General features: G+C 37.3%; 1 protein-coding gene across 2 annotated transcripts in view; it reads left to right on the top strand.

The window, feature by feature from the left end:
* LOC109352451 overlaps positions 1–15,507 on the top strand; it is a 32,914-nt gene extending 17,407 nt beyond the window's left edge. Inside the window, exons 14-18 of one of the 2 annotated variants that reach the window (XM_019594442.1) lie at positions 5,254–5,335; positions 6,676–6,802; positions 13,634–13,719; positions 14,783–14,908; positions 15,410–15,507. In XM_019594442.1, the coding sequence (XP_019449987.1) occupies positions 5,254–5,335; positions 6,676–6,802; positions 13,634–13,719; positions 14,783–14,908; positions 15,410–15,469 (481 nt within the window). In that variant the 3' untranslated portion in view covers positions 15,470–15,507. The remainder of the gene's footprint in view (positions 1–5,253; positions 5,336–6,675; positions 6,803–13,633; positions 13,720–14,782; positions 14,909–15,409) is intronic. The other variant, XM_019594443.1, reaches the window with a different exon arrangement.

Below are 24,163 nucleotides of genomic sequence, written 5' to 3'. Positions count from 1 at the left end.
GAAAACTACTTCAATTTTGATTAGCAAAACTGATTACAAATATCAACTAATATCATCAATTATTCTAATATTTCCCCCTGAAGCTAAGGGTGAGTTGATGACTTATCAACCACTTGAAGAAGCTTTCTGATTGAATGAAACTTTTAATTAGATAGGGGCTTTGTAGAGGCATCTGGTGTCTGAAATTCAGATGGTATAAGCTTGACTTTCAAAAGCTTTGATTGGACTGTATCTCTTACAAAGAAGAGATCCAACTCAATGTATTTGGTTCTGTGATGAAGAACAAGATTGTGAGTTATGACCACAGTGCTAAGGTTGCCACGTAGAACTACTGGAGTGTGATGAGTAAGTTGTAGTTCAGAGAGAAGAGACTCAATCCAGATGATCTCTTGAGAGGTAGGGCTAGACTTCTATACTCAACTTCAGTACTAGACCTAGAAACAGTTTGTTGTTTCTTTGACCATCAAGTAACAATATTTGGACCAACAAAGATACAAGCTCCTGGGATAGACTTTCTGTCATCAGGATCTGATGCCCAATCTACATCACAGAAAGTAGTGATAGGTAGAGGAGTGGTGAAACTAACATGTTTGAGTTGGATGCCCAAAGTGAGAGACCCTTGTAAGTATCTCAGTATTCTCTTAACAGCAGTCCAATGACCATTCAGAGGATTGGACATGAATTGGCAAACTTTGTTGACACTAAAGGCAAGATCAAGTCTTGTGATTGTTGTATACTGAAGAACACCAACTATGGATCTGTATAGTGTGGGATTTTCAAAACCAGAGGAGTCTGTCTTGGTTAATTTGCAGGAGGCAGACATAGGAGTAGCAGATGGTTTGGATAAATCCATGTTGACTTTCTTAAGTAGATCTCTGATATACTTAGTTTGTGAGAGAAAAAGAGAGCCATTGAACATGTGTTTGACTTCAATTCCTAGAAAATAATCCAAGGAGCCTAGCCTCTTTAGAGCAAAGTTAGTGCTGAGTTTAGCAATAATCTGATTTATGTGAGGAATAGATGATCCAATGACAATTATGTCATCCACATATACTAGAACGTAGAGATTGTAGGTAGTTGATGTGTGAATAAATAGAGAATTATCACACTTACTGATTTCGAAGTCCATTTGAAGTAGAGTACCCTTAAGTCTTTCAAACCATTGCTTAGGAGCCTACTTGAGACCATAAAGAGCTTTGTGAAGTCTGCAAACCTTGGTTTTGTCACCATTGATGAATCCAGCTGGTTGCAGCATATAAACTTCTTCATTAAGCAATCCATTGAGAAAAGCATTATTAATGTCCAACTGTTCTAAAGGCCATTTGAATGTTACTACCAAAGTGAGAAGAATTCTAATAGTAATAGGTTTCACAACTGGAGAAAAAGTTTCATTATAGTCAATCCCTTGTTTTTGATGAAAACCCTTTGCTACAAGCCTTGCCTTGTATCTATTAATTGTTCCATCAGAATTTTTCTTGATTCTAAAGACCCATTTACACCCAATTGCTTGTTTATCTGGGGTAGATTAACAACAGTCCAAGTTCCCAATTGAATGAGTGCATTATACTCCCTTTTATAGCTTGTAACCAGAGAGGATCCCTTAGTGCTGCCTTAACAGAAGTTGGTTCAGTTTGTGCTAAAAATGCTCTAGGAACTCTGGGAATGAATGACTTGTCAATACTAGATTTGGAACGAGTTTGCATTGGGTGAGTAGATGTAGAAACAACAATAGGTAGTTGGACAGGGGAAGACTATGTTGTAGTGGATGGTGATGGTTGTAAGTGTAGGTTTGAGGATGAGGAGGATAATCTTTGAGTGTTAAGTATTGGCGAACGTTCAGTAGGGGGCCCAGGAGATAGTAGGGGGCCCAGGAGATGGTGCAGGAACAGAGGAAGAAGGTGAGGTTGTAGTAGTAGCAATGTCATTAAGGTGGAAGGTATTTTGTGGAGAGTGATGAGTGATTGTAGTTGGAGATGACTCAGGACAAGGTGGAGAGGGAACAACTAGTGCATAAGGAAAAGTGTGCTCATTGAATATCACATCTTTAGAGATATAGAGTTTGCCATCTTGTGCTATACATTTATATCCTTTGTGTTGGGTTGAGTAACCAAGGAATATGCATTTTGCAGACCTGAATTCTAATTTGTGATTTCTGTAAGGTCTTAATAGAGGGAAGCAAGCACATCCAAACACTTTTAGATAGGTATAATCTGGTGGAACTCCATATAAAAATAAGTGAGGAGAAGACTGATTGAGTGTGAGTGATGGTAACCTGTTAATGGGATAAACTGCAGTGGTGAATGCATACTCCCAGTAGGTCAAAGGTAGAGAAGCATGAGACAGTAAGGCTAGGCCAATTTTAACTATGTGCCTATGTTTTCTCAATACCAAAGGTATTGAGAATTTCTGTAAATGGTCTAAGCTCTCCCCTCCAATCACTTTGAATGGCCTTGATATTTTGGTGAAATTGATTTTGAACTAGGTTTAGAAAATGTTTAAACAAATGTAATGTATTTGACTTTTTCTTTAAAATATAGATCCAAGTGTGTTTGGTGTGAGCATCAACAATTGACAAATAATATTTAAAACCTGTTTCTGAGTGGATAGGTGCAGGTCCCCATAGGTCTAAGTATAGTAGATCAAAAGCTTTAATATAAATGTAAGTTGATGTAGGAGAGTGAAGTCTATGAGCCTTGGCACAACAACATGATGAACAGAAATCAAGACTAGTTTTATTACAATGTGAAATATTACATTGTTGAAGGACACTTTTTACAACAGCCTCATGGGCATGTCTTAATCTATAGTGCCAAAGTAAATATGACGTCAAATTCTTAGAACTAGAAGAAACAATGATATTGGCATACAAAGACAGCCTTGGATTGGCATTACAGTGTAAAGAAGTGGGTGACATAAGATTTGAGAAAGCATAGAGCCCCTCTGCAGTGAGAGAACCCTGAAGGAGTACCTGTTTAGTAGCCTGAGATTTGACAAAACAATGGTTAGGATGAAATTCAAAAAAACATTGATTATCCCTAGCAAACTGAGATACACTCATGAGATTTTTTGTATTTGTAGGCACGAGAAGCAAGTTATGTAATGACATAAACACTATAGAATTAACGGGAGACTGAAAATATGCATGTCCACAACTTGTAATAGTACCTTTGTTACCATTACCCATATAAATGTGATATGAGGTAAATTATTCAGTTGGTTATGCTAGAATAGACGGATCTAGAGTGAGGTGATTTGTTGCACCTGAGTCAGGATACCATAAGGATGGCTTGCTGGAATCTTGATCAGTATGTGTGATATTCATAGCATAGGGAGATGGATGAGCATAAGATGAGTCAGGTCTAGTAGTTCTTCTAGGTGCATGCTGATGCTGAACAAGCCTTGAGTGAATGTAGGAAGGAAAAGGAGCTCTTGGTCTAGTGTGAGGAGAAGGCAGATCATAACCAATTGTGGGAGAAGCTGTATAGTTCATGTGAGAATTGTAAGGATGTGAATAGCCATCAACATAGTTATGATTATATGAGTGAGGCATGGTATAGGCAGCGTCATATGGTGCATAGTAGCACCAAGCCACATCATGACCATATTTGTTACAGTAATCACAGAAGTAATTTGAGATTCTGCTTGAGGATCTACCGCCACGATTTTCACGTTTATGAAAACGTCCTCCACCACGAGAACCATTATGAATTTGTCCAGAATAACCATTCATATGGTGTGCTGAAGGGAAGCTTGGATGATAAGATGGATGAGAAGGTGGAAGTGGTACACTGTGTGTAACAGAAACTGGTGAAGGTGGTTCAACAGCAACTACATTTGCAGAAAGTGCATCAGAAATCGTTTTGTGTTTATTTTTTATCAGTCTAGACTCATATGTAAGCAGAAACTGTTCTAGTTCATTAATTGAAGGAGGATGAACTTGACTTTCAATAGTTGTGATAACTGTGTGATACTCCTCATTTAGTCCATCTAATACACAATCAACATGTTCTTCTAATGAAATGGGGTTCCAATTGAAGCTAAGGAATCAGTAAGCATTTTTTATTTTAGAAAAATATTCAGAAATGGTACGGAATCCTTAAGAAATTCTACGAAGTTGTGCCCTAAGTTGTCTACTTCGTGCTTTAGTATGCGCATTACAAAAGGAATGTAATTCATGCCATAATTGAAAGGTAGAATTACAACCTATAACCCGTGGTTGCAGAGATTCTGAGATTGAGTTGAGAATCTAGGAGAACACGATTTAATCCTGTTCTTCCCAGCTCAAGAACCCTGGATTTATGTGATGATTAGTGCGATCCGTCAGTGAGGAATTGCGGTGGAAATTCTGGATTCAGTAACCTAAGAATGCGATTTGATTTAAGAACAGCTATCATGAACTGACTCCATGTGAGGTAGTTCTTTTCTGTGAGTTTTGTAATAGGAACTGGAAGACAAAGCGGAGGAGCTGCGGCTTGAACTGGTGCAGCGGTGGAAGAATTTGGTGGAGATTCCATGGAAGGAGGAGGATCAGTGGCGGCGTTGGCCATAAAAGCTCTGATATCATCCATGTAAGAAAAGTAAATCGAAGAAGAAGAGGAGAAAGGAATTGTGAAACTGATTCAATTTATTGAATTCTGTTTTTCTTTGTTATTTGATTACACTTAGCAAACTTCTATTTATAGAAGTGATTACAAGCCATGTGGCACTTACATAATTGTAACTGCCATCCTTCTAGAAGCATCTAGTCTAACAAACTAGAATGCTTAGATAAACTAAAACTTCAACAGAAAACTAGCAAAACTGATTACAAATATCAACTAATATCATCAATTATTCTAATAACCCCTTTATGTCAATTTCCAACAGTGTCTTATGCTCAAGTATTTGGTAATATATTTAGTTTATTTAGGAGAATAACTGCTAGCCTTCTATTTTGTCCACAGTTTAAGCATTTTACACTTTAGAGACTAATATTGTCTATTGTAATGTTGTAGAACATTACATTTAAGTTTGATGAACTATGCACATTTCTTGATATTTAACTTACAAGAAACATGGTATGGAACTTGCTAACTTTTGAGCTTGAGGTTATATTTTCTGTCATTGATTGTTGATCTATCTTTACCCCTTTGGTTTCCTAACTTTTCTCTGGATTTAGTCATCAACTTGAAATTTTATGATATTTATGAGGGTATCCCCAATTTGAAATTTATGGGCTACTGTATATAATCTCTGATTTTCTTTCCGTATTAGGCGGGGAGCAATTTCTATCACTATGTATAACTTTGGATCTCCTAGGGTTGGCAACAGAAGATTTGCAGAACTTTACAATGAGGTCAGAAAATATTTTTATTATTTTATTGATGTTACTCTCTTTTCCTTGCAATAAATATAGGTTTGAATTTCCTCCTTCTCTAGACTAGCTATAGAAGTGGATGGCCGAGGAAATTTTGATACTGCAATTCTTTATTTATAAAAATTAAAATTAAGACTTCAAATTCTGTGCATATTTATTATTTTTTGCAACAACTACCATTGGCACCGAAAATAGGGCCAGACAAATGATGGCATATCTGCAAAGATAAGGTAAAGTGAAAGCATCTGGTCGCATATTAGATCTTAGCAAGTTACCTTTGCCATTGGCACCATCTTAATGATTGAGCATCTTTAGTTTCATGACCAGCATGTCAATCTTTGACCCTTGTAAATGGCGTGCAGACTCATCAATTAAAATTTATGAGAATGATCAGACAGTATAGTTATTATTAACTTGCGCAGAATTTGATTATGAATTCAAGTGAGGCAGATGAGATAAAGCCAGGTTTTTTGCAGTCCAATCAACAATTGAAGTTATACATTTGCATTATCCATTCCTCCTTTGGAAATTTTACTTTAACTATATGTCTGTATAAAAAATATTCTAATTTCATTGAGTTGGAGGAAAATATTTTAGAGGATGTGCTATTTCTTTTAAATAACCGTTGCTTATTATTGCAAACAACTATTCTTGTTGATTCTGCTTATTTTTCACATATGTTGTATTCTAGAGAAAGCATGGTTCCTTGTAAACCATTTGTCTAATCATTCAATTTACTCATCTAAAGATGCAGGGGACATCAATTTGGTTCTCCTTGACATCATTTTAGTTCCGCAATATCATAGAGATTGAAAGTGACATCAAATCTTTCCTCCAAAACAGTTGGCATGAATTTTGTATCTCAATCTCCCTTGTCCATTACCGAATAAGATATTGATGTCACTTTTGATGACCGAGTGACTAAAAGAATGCTAACTTTATTTGGGAGATGCCCCTCTCCACTTTTCTAGCTCTCTTCTTGATTTGCCCTTAGATTTTAGTATGTTCTTAACATAAACACTTCACATACCAGTCTCAGCAGATGCTGAGTTGGACAAAGAAAAGTCCTCTTTCAATTTCTAAGTTGAGTTATAACTTTAAACTGCTAAAATGGTGAAAAATACATTCTCACACTAAATAATCCAACAATTGTAGGAATAAGACTCCCAAAGCAACTAATCAACTAACTTTGGGAGAATATCATGGAAAACTACACTTAGAGCTATTTTGTCTTTTCAGATATTTATTTAAGTAAAATTAGTACTTCAGTTCTCTGCACGTTTTTAATATGATTAATAATTTAGCACTTGTTTTTGCAGAGAGTCAAAGATAGCTGGCGAGTTGTGAATCATAGGGATATTGTACCTACAATACCGCGGTTAATGGGCTATTGTCATGTGGCTCAGCCTCTGCATCTTGCTCCAGGGATTTTAAGACATTCTCTAGTGAGTGGTTAAGAAAATAGTTTATGCCTTATCACTCGCTACCTTTTCAGGTTTTTTGGGCAATTTTGTTGAGCCTAATTAATATGAAAATCAGTAGTATCATTTAGGGAAATTACAGAAAAGTAATTTAAGTTAATACATTTAAGTTTAGGACAACACTAACCACTCAAGCGGTTAATTAAGTCTAAATGTGAGAGTTGTGTGCAATTGTGTCTCAAGTCTTAAGGGCTAACCTGTTCCCCCTCCATCACTTTTTGTAATAACAAATCCTCATATCAGCATTATATGCTAATAGGGCAAAAAAATGCAATTATCACGAGAACTATAAAGGTGACTGAGGGATTAAAACTACCTCCAAAGCTACCAAATTGGTAGGCTACTTGGTGAAAGCTCCCATGGAATACGTTAATTGATTGTAGTTGCTGGATATGCATTTATAGTAATATGTTATATGACCAATGGAATCTTAAAAATCTATTCAGCTTCCTTGTTATCTAGGTAAGATTCGTAGATCAGGTTTAATTCACTTGATTTTATCAAATGATTTCAATTTTTCATTAATAGTTTTTTAGAGGGTAAGTTTGGAGCAACGATATGTTGCTTAGTGATCTCAGTTCAAATCCTGGAAACAGCCTCTCCGCTTGCAGGGGTAACTGGGTAAGGTACATCTACCCTCCCCAGATCCCACTAAGTGGGAGCCTTGTGCCCTGGACTACTGATAGGATGAGGGGGAGACCACCCATCACGCAGGTGCACCGAAGGAGGCCACGTGGCAGTATGATGTGGCAGAATTAACTGCCATACCAGTTTGAATAACTGCAGAATAACTGCCGTAGGAGAAGGGATAGCTTGGGGCAGAAGCTATAAATAGATGTTAGGAGGGTTAGTGTTGGTATCTTTTGAGAATTGAGTAGAGGAGAGGGGTTAATTCAGGGAGTTAATCTTGTAACGAGTAATTGATTCGGGGAATCAATTAGGGTTCATCTTGTAATCTTCTCCATTCTTCAAAGCAATAAACGAGGTATTAGTATTCGGAATCGAATTGATTCCGAATCGATTGTGAAATTTCTTCTTCTTTTTCTGTAAATTCTGTGCCGGTGTTATCACTGGTATCAGAGCACCGATTCCGGTGCCCTGAAAACCGCTGCGGTTACGCCGAAAATTCATGAAGACTCGAAGTATGTCGCGTTCCGGAGAGGATTGGGAACAAGAAAGAGAAGATATGAGAATGAGATTGGAATTGGCAGAATCGTTGGTGAAGAAACATGAGGAACAAATGGCGGAAATGACCGCGAAAATGGACCGATATGTATTCAGCGCAGAAGCCGAACACGGTGGCGACGCCGCGAGTTCGGTGAATGGAGGAATCCGCCGCGATAGCGGCGAGAGAAAAGGCAGAGAACAGTTAACACGTGAGGCACGAAACAGGGAGGAACCTTACAGCAATGGTGTTCGTCGCGGAAGAGAGTATCACAAAAGGGAAGATTCACGTGGAGACGTTTACGGTGGTAGGGACGACTCCCGTGGCAATGGAGTTCGTCGGAGGAGAGAAGCTCCCCGTGAAGAGGAATTCAGGGAAGATGAGGTAGATGGAAATGAATTCCGACGGGGAGTTGATGCTGAAAATGACAAACGAACAGGGGAAAAGCTCGGAGATGACTTCCGCGGAGGTACACGAGAGGAATTCGTGAACAGAAACGAAATTCGTCGCCGAAAACCTGCCGGAAACGACATCCGTACCAGGGAACAGATCAGAAATGAGTTTCGAGGGGGTGCACGCGATGAATTCGAGTTCCGACCTGAGATACACGAAGGGGATGAGTTGCGGGGGGGTACCCGAGACAGAATGGGCAGAAATAGTTTCAAGGAGGGCAGTCACGGTGGGAGAGAGACCCGTGGTGGTGTTCTAGGCAGCAAAAATGAATTTAGAGGAGGAATTCAAGGTGGAGGTGATTTTATAAGGGAGGATAACCATTTTAAGCGGGAAACGTTGAGGAAATTGGAAATTCCAATTTTTTCCGGCGAAGATGCATATGGATGGACTCACCGATTGGAGAGGTATTTCCAGCTGAAGGAACTTACCGAGGGGGAGAAGATGCAGGCCACAGTGATGGCACTCGAGGGGAAGGCACTGAGTTGGTACCATTGGTGGGAAAAGTGCAACCCAGGGCCGAATTGGAAGGATTCAAGATTGCGGTGGTTCGAAGGTTCCAGCCTTCGATGATTCAGAATTCGTTTGAGCAGTTACTAGCCCTCAAACAAACCGGGTCCGTGGAAGAATTTGTGGAGGATTTTGAGAAGTATGTTGGGGCATTGAGGAGCATCGATCCAGAATTCACTAGGGGAATATTTCTGAATGGGTTGAAGGAAGAGCTACGTGCTGAAGTGAAATTGTATGAGTTACAATCCTTATCCGACGTGATCCAGAAGGTGCTATTGATTGAGCAGAAGAATGCCATCTTGAGTAAGAGAAGCTCGTTTGGATATGCTGGCCGGACCGGAGGGAACCAGAGGGCAAACCCCTATTCCAGAACAGTAACGGTGGAATCGAAACTGATGGGAGAAGGGAAGTAGAACAGTTTCGGGGGAAATAACACGGTTGAGCACTCTGCACCGAGACCTATCAGTGAAGTTCGGCCAAGAGGGGGAGAGTTCAAGCATTTGACCAGTGCTGAGGTGAGGGAAGACGTGAAAAAGGACTATGTTTTCGTTGTGATGAACCTTTTACTAGAGATCATCGGTGCAAAAATAGGCAATTCAGAATGCTTATTTTGGAGGAAGAGGAGGACGATGAGGACGGTATAGGGGAAGATAGTATAGACGTATCAGAGGTACATGATCTGAGGTTGTCGTTGTGCTCTATGTCGGGATTCACTACGACCCGTTCGTGGAAGGTAGAAGGGGTGCTAAAGGGGAGAAAAGTGGTTGTCCCCATTGACTGCGGGGCTTCTCATAACTTCATAGCTCATGATAGGTGGTGCAGGAGTTGAGATTATTGGTTCAGAATACTCCCTCTTATATGGTGGAGGTAGGAGATGGGCGTAAGGTGAAATGTAGGGGGAAGTGCGCGCACTTATCTTTCCAGATACAGAATCTGGAAGTGACCCAAGACTTTTACCTCTTCAGTCTCAAAGGGGTTGATCTTGTGTTGGGTTTAGAGTGGCTATCGGGATTGGGTGAGGTCCAAGCTGATTTTGGTAAACTGGAACTCACGATCAAGCAAGGCCAGAACTCGATCCGTATTACCGGAGATCCCGCCTTTGCCAAAACCGAGGTCTCATATGGTGCTTTGTTGCAGGTCATTCGAGCAGAGGGGGAAGGGTTGATCATGCGTTGTGAATCATCAGATCCGAGAGAAGGTGGGACTGAGAGCACGCCGATCCGTATATTGCAAGCGCTCGAGGATTTTGAAGAGTTATTCACCGATCCTACAGGTTTACCACCGGTACGAAGGCAGGATCATGCCATACATCTGGTTGAGGGGGCAGCTATCCCCAACATTAGACCTTACAAATATCCTCACTACCAGAAAACCGAAATCGAAGGCTTGGTTAGGGAGATGTTGGCGTCAGGGGTGATTCAACATAACATCAGTCCTTATTCCAGTCCTGTCATTTTGGTGAAAAAGAAGGACGGGGGTTGGAGGTTCTGTGTCGATTATCGGGCCCTCAACAAGGTGACCATTCCCAATAAATTCTCACATTCCAAATCAATTCCCTATCCCGATTATTGAGGAGTTATTGGATGAGATTGGAGGGCCCACAATTTTCACCAAATTAGATCTGAAATCCGGGTATCATATGATTCAGATGTGCAATGAGGATGTGGAGAAGACTGCTTTTCGAACCCATGAAGGTCATTACGAGTTTGTTGTGATGCCATTCGGTCTCACGAATGCACCTTCGACCTTCCAGGCCCTCATGAACGAGGTATTACGGCCATACTTGCGGAGATTTGCTTTGGTTTTCTTCGACGATATTCTGGTTTACAGCCCTGATGAGGAATCTCACGAAAGGCAGTTGAGGGAGGTGTTGACCGCCTTGTAGGACCATGCGTTGAAAGTCAACCGAAAGAAATGCAGTTTTGCTAAACCCAGTTTAGAGTATCTGGGACATATTATCTCTCGTTCTGGAGTGGCCGCGGATGAGTCTAAGGTGGCCACTATGAGTTCGTGGCCTATACCCTGTGATGTGAAGAGTTTAAGGGGATTTCTGGGCCTCACAGGTTATTACCGTAGGTTTGTGCAAGGGTATGGGCGAATTGCCAAGCCTCTCACCGAATTGTTGAAGAAGGATAACTTTGTGTGGACCGACGAAACCACACAGGCTTTTCAGACCCTCAAGGAGGCCATGGTCAGTTTGCCTAGGTTGGCCATGCCTGATTTCTCGAAGACCTTTATGTTGGAAACCGATGCTTCCAGTAAGGGAATTGGGGCCGCGCTGATGCAAGAAGGTCGCCCTCTAGCCTTTTGGAGTAAGGGGTTATCAGCGAGATCCCAGCAGAAATCGGTTTATGAACAAGAGTTGATGGCGTTGGTACAGGCCGTGCAGAAGTGGAAGCACTACTTGTTGGGTCGCCACTTTATTATCAGGACAGACCAACGGAGTTTGAAATTCCTTACAGAGCAGAGGCTGTTCAGTGAGGAGCAGTTTAAATGGGCGGTAAAGCTCATAGGTCTAGATTTTGAGATTTAGTTCAAGCCTGGAAGGGAAAATACAGTGGCCGATGCCTTATCCCGGAAGGCCTACTATTCGGCACTCTCAGTGATTAATGTTGGAGATGCTGAAGGGTGGTTCCAAGAGGTTCAGCAGGAACCAAAGTGGAGGAAGGTGGTCCAGGATTTGGCAGAAAATCCTGAGTCTCATCCGGGGTTCCAGTTACCTCTGATCTTAGCTGAGTGCCACGACAGTGTGGCCGGCGGTCATTCCGGATTCTTCCGCACTTACAAGCGGGTTTCGAGTTTTTTCTATTGGGACGGCATGCGGAGTTATGTGAAGCAGTATGTAGAGGCGTGCGATGTTTGTTAACGCCAAAAATACTCCACTTTGGCACCTGGGGGGGTCTTGCAACCACTACCCATTCCCACTCAGGTATGGCAGGACATCTCGATGGATTTCATATCCGGATTGCCGCGGTCTAATGGTAAGGATACCATCTTTGTAGTGGTGGATCGGCTCACGAAATACGCCCATTTTTATCCTCTTGGCCATCCCTATTCGACCAAGGATGTAGCTTCCTTGTTTGTTAGAGAGGTGGTGAAGCTACATGGGTATCCGACCTCGATAGTTTCCGACAGGGATCAGATCTTTTTGAGTCAGTTCTGGCAGGAGTTGTTCCGATTGGCAGGTACTCGATTGAAGTTCAGTACGGCTTACCATCCTCAAACGGATGGGCAAACCGAGGTCGTGAACCGCGGGTTGGAAACATATCTTCGATGCTTTGCAGGGCCCAAGCCGAGGAAGTGGGTGGAATGGCTTTCATGGGCAGAATTTTGGTTTAACACTACTTATAACGTTTCTGCTGGTATGACTCCTTTCAAAGCCTTGTATGGGAGAGATCCTCCCACCTTGATTAAGGGGTGTACTTTTACGTCGAAAGTTGAGGGAGTAAATCAGCTCTTAGTTGCCCGAGATGAGGTTATCCAAGAGTTGAGGCAGAATTTGTTGCGGGCCCAAGATTTGATGAAGGCTCAGGCCGATAAACATCGACGAGAAGTAGAGTTTGAGGTTGGAGATTGGGTATTCCTGAAACTGCAACCGTACAGGTTGAGGACTCTAGTTTCTCGACCATCGGCCAAACTCGCAGCTAAATTCTATGGGCCTTATCGTATCTTAGAGCGCATTGGCCCTTTAGCTTACCGATTGGCATTACCAGAGCATACGCGGGTTCACCCCGTGTTTCATGTTTCCTTGTTGAAGAAAGCTCTGAAACCGGGTCAACAGTCTCAACCTCTTCCGTTGATGTTATCAGAAGAGTGGGAATTGAAGGTGCAACCGGCTACACTCCTACAACACTGTGTTGATCAGAATGGAGATGTTGAGGTGTTGGTACAGTGGGAAGGGTTACCGGAATATGAAAATTCCTGGGAGTCGGCGGCTCAAATGCAAGAAGCTTTTCCTCAATTTGCCCTTGAGGACAAGTTGAGTCTTTTGGAAGGGGGTATTGATAGGATGAGGGGGAGACCACCCATCATGCAGGTGTACCGAAGAAGACCACGTGGCAGTATGATGTGGCAGAATTAACTGCCATAGCAGTTTGAATAACTGCCGAGGAGAAAGGATAGCTTAGGGCAGAAGCTATAAATAGATGTTAGGGGGGTTAGTGTTAGTATCTTTTGAGAATTGAGTAGAGGAGAGGGGTTAATTCAGGGAGTTAATCTTGTAACGAGTAATTGATTCGGGGAATCAATTAGGGTTCATCTTGTAATCTTCTCCATTCTTCAAAGCAATAAATGAGGTATTAGTATTCGGAATCGAATTGATTCCGAATCGATTGTGAAATTTCTTCTTCTTTTTCTGTAAATTCTGTGCCGGTGTTATCAACTACCTTTTATTCTTAAGTGGCATACTGGCTTATAGATATATCATGTAAATTTACATGCATGGCCCAAGAAGTCAGCAAAGTTGATAGACATGAATTGTGAGCACCCTGGTTCAAATATCTGAAAGCACACTGACACTTTCCCATTACCTTCTCCCAGCCTCCCCCCATGGACAAAAAATAATAATAAATAAATAGATTTACATGCTTATATCATCAAAAACTTCTTCAAACTTGAATAGATTGGACAACTTTGATTCTTCATTTTTGCTAATATATCAAACACATGTTATACAGGAAAACCAAGATACTTTAGAAGATGGTTATGAAAGTGATGTTTTCGGGGAATCCACACCAGATGTTTTAGTTAGTGAATTTGTATGCTTCTTCCATCTAACTTTCTGCTTAAACTTTATTCTGTTCGTATCCACAATTTTACTTCTTTACGTGCATTTCATGTTCACAAGCATATATCATGTTATATCACAAAGAGATACTGAGGGCTCAACTAGGATATGGAGGCATGCATATACTGTGGTTGTGTGTAGTATAGGATGTTGCCTTATTTACTATCCGTACTAAGGTCATGTGAGAATTTATACTTCCTAAAGATTTTTCAATAACATTATTGCAGCATTTAGACAGGATAAATTCAACAGAGGTTAGAAATTAATTCCTAATCCCTAACTTTACTAGAACTATATTGGCTTGTATTTGTGTATTCTGACTGTGCCGATACTTTGGCAATATTAGTTATGGTAGTGTAATGTTTTATTGTGTCAATTAATCCTTATCCTTCACAATAATACACTAATCAGCATCACTCACACTGTGTTGGAAATGGCCAGACGTGTGTTTGCAACTGACAAGCTACTAACAGCTGCATCAGCACAAATGTGAACATTTGGGTGAACTCATGTTTGCAATGCACATCCAAACATGCACTATTTCTGTTGTCTCCAAATTTTGTCAATTCCTCTAATAAAGATATTATATACATTCGGCTTTTCTCTGGTCTTGCAAAAGGAGACTAAACAATCTTTTTAATATGAATCAAATTTAGAAAGTCAGAAAGACCTGTCAGATATGATGGCAGGATCGTTCTTTCTTCCTCCTCAAACTTTATAGTTTCTGTGACAGTTAAATGATTAATAGACATGGATAGAGGGGAAGGTTTTAAATGTTTTGATCCTTTAATCTATTGTATGTAATTTAGTGATCCGGTCCTCTCAAACTGGTGTAGTATTTTGCACTCTCATGCTATAAATCCTAACTCTACCTTTGTTATACTTAGTTTAGGGGCATTCTTTATTATTGAAGTATTCTTCTTAATTTATTGAGGTTCTCTATCTTTCATATCCATGTTGACTAATTCTTCCTTTTGGGTTTTAAGAGTTGATTTTTCTTTTATGTTCATTGTTCCCAATTATGATCTATCCAGATGAAGGGTGAGAAAGAGCTGGTTGAGAAGTTATTGCAAACTGAAATAAATATATTTCGCTCAATCAGAGATGGGAGTGCTCTTATGCAGCATATGGAGGATTTCTATTACATCACATTACTAGAGGTACTTCGTTACTTCTCTACTGTTTCCAATCACTTATTTTCATTGTTGTATGCTTTTTTAGTTTAGTTCAGTGTTATTAATACCCTACTGGTCATCAAACCAGTTAGGGTACTGATTCAACCGGTGGTTTACTAATTAAACCGCATATCGGCCAAATTATATATGCATATATAATATATTAACATTAATGTTGAAAAATCAATAAAAAATCAATATCTTTTTTATTTTCATTAAAAAATTAATTTTAAATAAAAACCGGTCGGTATGACCGGTACGGTTCAATTGAAAACTGGCCAGTATGACCGGTATGATTGCATGACCGATATAATTATTGTACCTACCGGTATGGGGACCGGTTCACCGGTTGAACCGGCCAGCATGAACCGGTTTTTACACCACTGGTTTAGTTTGCTTAGAAAAACTATGCCTTTGCAGTTTCCATTTGAAATTAGTGTATTGCTTTTTTTCTATTTTCTGGCACTGATCTATTATTTAATCCAGAATGTGAGATCAAATTACCAAGATTCAAGACCACAAGGAGTGGAAAACAATAGCGGTTAGGGTCGGTTTGCGGGTTAGTTTTTGGAGGGTAATGAAGGGAAAGGAAATGTTTCAGAGTCATGAAACACACTTGTGAAATGGCTCTCAATCAAGTCTTCCTTTTTCCTTCTTTTTCCTCCAAAAACCAACTCGTAAACAAATTTTAAAGGAGCCAACAAGGGTTCATCATTGCTGAGGCCAGCAGTAGATTTCCATGCATGTGACTAGAAGTATGCTAAGATATAATAGAAAGATGTTGAGAAGGGCTTATATATTTCTGATCATATACAGACAAATCTTCAGTGAAATGGTAGGCTTCACTCTCTATCAAGCGTAATTTTTGTCCTTTTAGTATGGACGACCAGAATTATAATCTTGAATGGTAATATACCAAATTACCAATGGATTTATTGTGATTTATTAGTATGTACTACACCCGTAAAAGTTTTCTACACTATTTTCTTGTACCTCATCATCTACCCTTCATTTTACTTTCCATCTTTCTTCTCTTTTCACACCATAGCATCATTCACATCTACCACTTTTTATCTCATCTCTTATCTCTCTCTTATCTATTCCATCTTACACTCCAAAATGGGGTGTAGCAAACTTTTTGCACACTGAATTTGGTTTTAAGGTTTCTCTTTTCTTCTGTTTGCTGACTGAACCTGATTAATGCATAGTTCAATGAGGTCCACTATATTTTAACTTGAACAATAGGCTGCAGCTTTAATTGATTGGCAACTTGGCATTATAGCAGATAAATGATATCTAAACATCACCTCTTTAAGCTATTCTTGAATGAACTCATGCCAATTGGGCACAAGATCCAGACTCTGTAAATCCAGTGTAATAATATGCATCAATGGAACTGACTTAAATGATATTCTTTCATTTCTTTTATTCCAAGTTGCAAATTGTATTTTGTTCCATCTTCTGGAACTTTCTGGAAAGAAGAGAGTAAATTATGTGCTTTATTATTTTCCTCACTAAGGAAAGAACAGTAACTACTTGAGGCATGGATTGGAAGAGATCACCATTCTATTCTTTAGAATACTATGTTTCATTTATGAAGGCTTACATTAGTTACATGTGTTGGCAATGAGGAAAATGCAGCAACATTATCAGTACAGATAACTCTGAAAATGGAACTGATGTCTTGTACTAGGAGACTGCAAAGAACAAAAATTCTACAATTTATAGTTTTACATTATCTTCATGTGTTATAGAATAATATCATATTCAAAAGATAGATGTTTGTCTTTGACATGCAACATGTTAAATTTATTTCTGGCCTCGGCATTATAGTCATGCAGAATGCAAACTATGTTGTAAATACATTTAATAAAATGCTGTTTATATATCATTATGTTTAAGACTCGTTTGCAATTAAGCTCTCAACTTCAGCTATGCATTGAGGTTAAAAATAAATTAAGCGATAGAAGTCATGTGTCAGGAGAAATTGGTACAAGAAATTGTAGCTGCACTTTTTCATAATGGAATCTGCAGATAACCAAGGAGAGATGCTATTCCATCATTGCTTCTTTGGGGAAAATAAGTTCACAAGAAATTTAGTTTTCATAACTTCACTACTCCTAGTACTCCATACCACCTTGCCACTACCCTCTCAGTTGTTACCCACCTTATCACCATCATGAACAACAAAACAGAGGAAAGATTGCTCACTTGGAGGAAACTAGGAACGTGACAATGACCCATTTTGTCTTCCCTTTCTGCCTCAAAGTCCATGAAATGGCCACCACTTTTGCCATTAATGATGCCAATGGATACCAAAGGGCGATTATCTTTCCAAGTTCTACATTTGGTTGACAATGTAAGATTATAAGGGGAGCACAAAGGGCAGTGCACATTGGGTTTTAAAGTTCTAGATTTGGTCAAGTTTTTTTTTCAAATTTTGTGAATGTAAGACCTAATTAGGCAAATATGAGAAGTGGAAATATCGTCCCTTTACCTGAAATAGGACAAGTTTATCATGTACTAAAATTATTCATTATATGATTACACTAGATTCTTTCGTATAGAAATATGACGGTGATCTCCGTACTTTATTATCTTGGAGATACTATAAAAGATGCTTCATTCATCATTTTCATATGTGAAATATAAAGGTAGGAACAGCAACTTACAATTATAAGGTCCATGAATGATTGTAGAGTGAACGCAACGTTACAATCAAACAAAAAAGATAAACCGACAACATTACAATCAAGTACACCACATCTAGAACGACACCAATTCAAGAACATAAAATTAAGATGTAATTAATCTTCACATCTCTCCTCACCCTAAAAGCCTTCTATCTACATCTTTCACCACATCAAAATTATGGACCCCAATTTCCAAGTAATGCAAAACACAAGTGCTTTTTTTTTAAGTAAAAGAAAGGTTTAATAAAGTTGGTGTAAGTAGTTCTTTCTATCTTTCTTTAACATTTTTCCCTTTATGAAGACACTTTCTATTTCTATGTTTAATATATTTTATTTGACCTAAGTCTTTTGTCTTTTATAACCCCATCAAAACCTCAAGATCCTCCACTATCCCCACATGCATATCCATTAGGACTTCCTCCTAAGAAAATCTTTAATGTTTTCCCTTGTCCATACCTTTCAAAGTCTCCAAAAAATTTATCAATTTATCTTATGGTCTTCCTCTCACCCTGATTGTGGTACATAAATACTAGTCACGTTAAAAGTGAACTACAACACTATGGTGATCCTATCTCCTATTATTCGTAGGTTTACCATCAACTTCTTCTATTCCTTATCTAAATTATTGGCACTTTATTTTTCAATCTTGTATCACAACTTCAAACAGACCCTTACTTATTGGCATTGTAATCAAGCAATACAGTAACATTCAAATTTTGGTATCATTGATCCATTGATTAGTACAGAATTTTGAGTTGATTATCAATTGTCTATTTACTTCATATATTTTATCTGACCTTGTTAGTATCAACTTTCACTTTTCCCAACCTTCCCACCCTAACAAGCACAAGCAGAAAGAATTGTGCAGAATTCATCAAATTTATTCTTCTACAATATCAGCATTAACAAATACTGCAACGCCAACAACTGATACAACAACCTGTCATAACAAATTCAAATAAAACTACCAAAAAGAGAGGCCTTTTGTGCCTAGATCCTACAATTTAATATGAAAAGCATGGTTGGGCTGTCCATGTCTTGAAAATTTCCCTCCCTTATTATGTTCTTAGCATATATATAACTACAAACAATGGTAAAAGACCAGGGCATACCACAATGTTTCATTATTTATTTTTTTCTGTTTTCATGTTTTGCTTTCTAAATCTAGTTTTAAAGCATGTCACAATGGAAGAATAGTGATAAACCTTAAAGCAGCAGGACTGAAAGAAGCACAATGGTTAGAACAAAGAAGATTTCAACTCTAACCACTAATGCTTAAATTGCTGCACATGATTACTAAATTTCATGCAAACAGATACACAACCGTTCAATTGTTGTCCAACAAATGCATGATAAACAAAAACTTTCAAAAGTTTGATTATGGAATTAGGTTCAAAGGTCAACATGTGTGTGGTCATTGCAAATATGAAATTCTCTTAATAAACAAAATAGTAGTCCGTTGACAACACATTTATGCCTTGAATCTACCTTATTCTAGTGACATAGTTACTTTCATCATAATGAAAAAGGAGCAATTGTGATTCTCTCTTCTCCATTGCTCCAACTCGAAAGAAGAACAATGAAGTGGATACTCACCAGTCATCGTTCAATTAAAAGAATGGCGCTAGTTACCGTACAATGAAAAACAATTACCAAGTAACTAGTGTAGATGCTTCCATAAAAAACAAGTATGCCTCTTTGTATAAACAAGCTAGAGCAAGAGAAAGCCTTCTCCAAAAGTAAAAACCTTCATAACACAACATATATATAGCTAAAACAAACACCCTTAACATGCCTCTATCTGCAACAGTGCCATAAAGTAAAATCTGTCCTACAAAACCCATAAAAACGGAAGAAAGCATTATCTATAGACTATAACCATATCTGAGAATTAGTAACTAATCATCAAATAACACCTAAAATACAATTAATCCATCATCAATCATGGCCATAACCACTAATCTTTCTCATACACAGTCGAGGAAGCGTGGATAATGTTAAAGTTTCATTTCAAAACTAATTGTCAATAAAAGGAGTAGGTCCAACGTCTATTTAAACCATAACTAAGAGAATGAGGCAGACGATGTCGACTTACTTCTCAACAAGTCCCCTCTACAGAAGCCTGTCAAACCAGACAACTGATTACCTTTGACCCATAATTAAAGGACATTTTTTGGCCTATGACAACTAGAAAGAAGTTAGGATCTGGCTCTTATATGTTTCATCTCAAAATTAATTGGCAATAGGAGGAGTAGTCCAACATATATTTAAATTATGCCTAAGAGAATGTGGCAGACAATGTAGGACTTTACGTACATGAAGGGATACAACAAAAGAATTATCAAAAGTTATTGAATTATCCTAAAAGTTATTGAATTATCCTAAGAGAATGTGAAGTGTGTGTGCTTCTTAGTACACAAAACCCTTGGAAATAGTAACAAATCACAAAATTGTAAATAAGAAAAATTAGCAGTAATAACAATATATAATACAGATGAAAAGCTCAGGTGAACCCTTTCCCTCTTATAAGAATCTGTATCACTGGGAGCTTCCGAACATGGCGGAAACTGCTTACAAAATCTCCATTCCGACCGCTACGGAACCCCGAAATCAAGGCCAGAACACGGTAACTAACAACAGATTATCAGAAAACCCTAAAACACAGATGATAAATATACAACAATCACGATGATACACAAAACCCTAAACAGTAAATAAATAAAAAATTGCGAGCAAACCATAAGAGAAATTGGCAAAACAAAAGGTACTATATATAAGAAAACAAGTATTCAACAGAATGCACAAAACGACGATGTCGAACAATTCATTGTTTTCCTGAAAAGGAAAACAAAAAGTAGCATAACCGTTAAATCTAAAGAGAATAGAAACCCTAACTAGTTGATATCAGCATCGTCGAAATCGTCTTGAAAGTTGTTGAAGAAATCAGCGTCGGCGAGTTTGTTATCGGAGATGACACCGTCGGCGAAGATCTCAAGAGGATCGACATCATCAACGTCCATGGCCATGGTGGAAACTTGGTCTTCCATCTCTCCGAACAGATCCATTGGCATTGGTCTCATTGCCCCAATTCTCTCTGCCATTTCTCCAAAATACTATGCCTTCCTTTAGTTGAGAAAAGGAATTAAGAAGAAATAAATACCAGAAAGAGATAGAAATAAACCAAATTTTAGTGTTATTTGGTTGCATATAAAAAATAAAGAAGTATTTTCTTCTCACACACTATCCTCGCAAGGATTCGTTGTCCGAAATTATATCCCAAATTATATTCTCATCAATGAAAACTATTTTATCAACAACATTAATGACATTATCAATGAGTTTTATATATTATGATTGTATTATCTATAGTTATATTTAATTAATTATTGATTCTTTAAAAAATAATTTAAATGAAGGGTATACGATATAGTGACGGTGCATGAATATTACATTTTTTTACCAAACTATATAATATTTTTGCTTTTTTATATATTAAGTATTAGGGGTGAACATGGGACAGGTCAGGACGGGTTAAGGTTTGTCCTTACCCGACCCTAAATATTGGTCGGGTCACTTTTTTGAACCCAGACTCGGTCTGAAGCTAACCTGACCCTAAATAGCGATCGAGTTAGCCTTTAAACCCGACCCTAGACCTGATTAAATATAATGCATACTCATTTTAGATAAAGACTTCTCAATATTTTTTAGTATTATGAATATGTAGTTTGATATATAAAATGATATATGTATATATTATTAATCATGTATATATTATAGAAAAATTAATGAATAAATGATATTTTCAACCAAAAGGGTATCAATATTCTATACACATTTGAGTAGAAACATATACAAACATGATGAGCGATTGACCTTAGGATGGGACGGGTCTGGTCATTCTTGGTCCCTACCCCGATCCTAATTATTGATCGGGTCTATTTTTTGAACCCGAACCTGGCCCTGGATCCAATTAGACCCGACCCTATTCGGACCCGCTCATAATTTGGTCGTGTCGGGTGAGAGGATATGGTCGGGTCCTACTCACCCCTATTAAGTATGATGTTTACTAAGACTAGCGCGTTGACAGACACTCTTGTACCTCTCAACTCACTTTCATATGGTTTGTAACGTGAAGTCTGTATATTATATTAACGAAATATAGTATTTTCTATTAAATAAGAGTATTTTGCAGTTGTGTTTGTTCAAGTGTTGTAATTTTTAAATTCTGTTAAAATTGAACATTCAAATAGTTTAGTAACCCTCATTTATTTTTATAAGTAAAGTGTATGATTAGGACATAATCATTGAAATAAACCCGTTCGTTTATTTTGTAGTTGTGTTTCTCAACTACATTCTTATTTTTGTAATAATGTTTTCACAAAGTAATAGATATGATAAACTGAGTAATGAATTTTGTTGGATATGATGAAATTGAGAAATATTTTTATGTTTAGAGTGTTGTTATTGAAAATTGAAGCCACAATGTTGAATTATAGTGGAGAAGTCAAAATTTATATATTTTTTTGTGTGAAACATAAGGGATAATTTACATTATTTATACAAATTTTTATATTAAATATGAAATGTTTACATAATTCATAATTAAATTACAAAAAAAACAGTAAGATTAAGTAAAAAAGAAAACAATAATGTGTGATGAAAGTAATAATGACAATATTTTCAATACTACACCTTATGAAAAATAACTTTTGAACTGAAAAACAAACATTTAGTAGAAATATGGACTGTTATATAAAGTACAGAAGATGACATTGTGAGCTTGTGAATCTCATTAGAGGTGAGACTATTGAGAACCGTTGGGTTGTTCTTTATAATCACTTCTTGTTATTGAAGTATGATGGTCACACGAACATAGATGTATATAGTAGCATCAATAGCATAAAGTTAAGACAATAAAATATCTTTAAAAACAATACTCTTTGTGAAATAAACTCTAATATACTATTCCTGCGACAAATAAGATGTGAACATTTGACCATTGTATTATCACTAATATATTGACACAAATATATTGTAAGTGATATGTATAAACATACAAATAGAAGGTTAATAAAATAATTATCATCACTACATCATTATCAAAAATAATTAAAAATGGGACATAAGAGAAATGCCTAAAGGGAAGGTCGGAAGAAGAAGAGGTAAAATAAAAAATTAGAATATTGGGTTGCCTGTAATTAAAAGGGACAGAGAAGTGCATGTTGTTGGTGTTTTGATTTTATAGTTTCATCAGCAATAATAAACAATGTCGTGGAGGTTTCTATTACCTATATAACAAAAAAAGCTTCATCACATACATGTGTCATCACCTCCTTGAATTGCCGCATGTCACACTCACAATAAAAGTTTTCTCACTCAAAGAATTCTACCACCTCCAATACAGCTCATCACACCATAACATTTGTTATTATCTCTTGCATCTCTTTATCTTTTATTCTTCTTCTTTCTTCCATATTTTCTCTCTATCATTGTATTACTAATTAGAGATCATCGTCTCTCTTTCACTCCTTCATTTCATTACTCTACTTTTCTTCAACCATTTTTCTCTCTTCTTGGTTTATATCATTCTTCCATTTCAAAAAAAATTCTTATTTTAAAATGATTTTATGCATGTAGATCTATTCATTGATTTTTTTCTTTGAAGATGTTGTATTAAAATCTTTTTTTGTTTATTTTATAGATATGTTATTATTGTTAGATAACTAGAGGAGTGAGATGTCTCTAATGACAAGGGCATCGATGATAGTTCTATTTGATCTGGTGTCTCTTATTGTTTGTTCACCCTTGAAACATCACTGCAGGTTAGTTTTTCTATATCTCTTTGTTGTTTCTTTATTTGTTTATAGAATTTTCTATTCAAAATAATCATTATTGTAATGTTGAAAATGACATGAACAGTGACGAGATCATAAAGATGAAGAAGAAAGAAAATAATCTCTGACACTTTGGTATTTTCATCATTTCTCCTTAATTTTCTAAAAAATTGTTAAAATGTCATTTGCTACCTAATATTGAACAAAAGTAGCTTAATATTGATTCTATGTTTTATTATTTTTGTTTTACATTGTGGTTCATCTATTTTGTTGTACAACATGAATTATGGTACTTATGTTATGATTTATTCTTTCATTCTTCATCACACAATCTTTCATTCTTCATCACACAATCTTTCATTCTTCATCACACAATCTTTCATTCTTCATTACACAAATAGATAAATATAATGAAAACTCAGGTTATGATTCATCAAATTTCACCCTCATTCACCAATAGGAATGTGGCTTCCTATTTGTTCTCTCACTTTCTTATTCATTCATTCTATTTCATTCCATAATTTAATCTTACGTTTGTCATTTGTCGTCTTGTAGTAATATTGATAATAATTTGATTGATTATGAACTTAAATGCTATGATTATATTTAATTAATATTTAAAATAATTTTAATAATAATTGTGTAATAATATATTGATATTATTGTAATATTTATGAGCAAAATTTGATTTCATTCATTGTAATTTAAATATG

Source organism: Lupinus angustifolius, chromosome LG07 (genome assembly GCF_001865875.1).
Source record: "Lupinus angustifolius cultivar Tanjil chromosome LG07, LupAngTanjil_v1.0, whole genome shotgun sequence".
In the NCBI taxonomy this organism is placed as follows: domain Eukaryota; kingdom Viridiplantae; phylum Streptophyta; class Magnoliopsida; order Fabales; family Fabaceae; genus Lupinus; species Lupinus angustifolius.
This window is presented reverse-complemented; position numbering and strand designations above follow the sequence as displayed.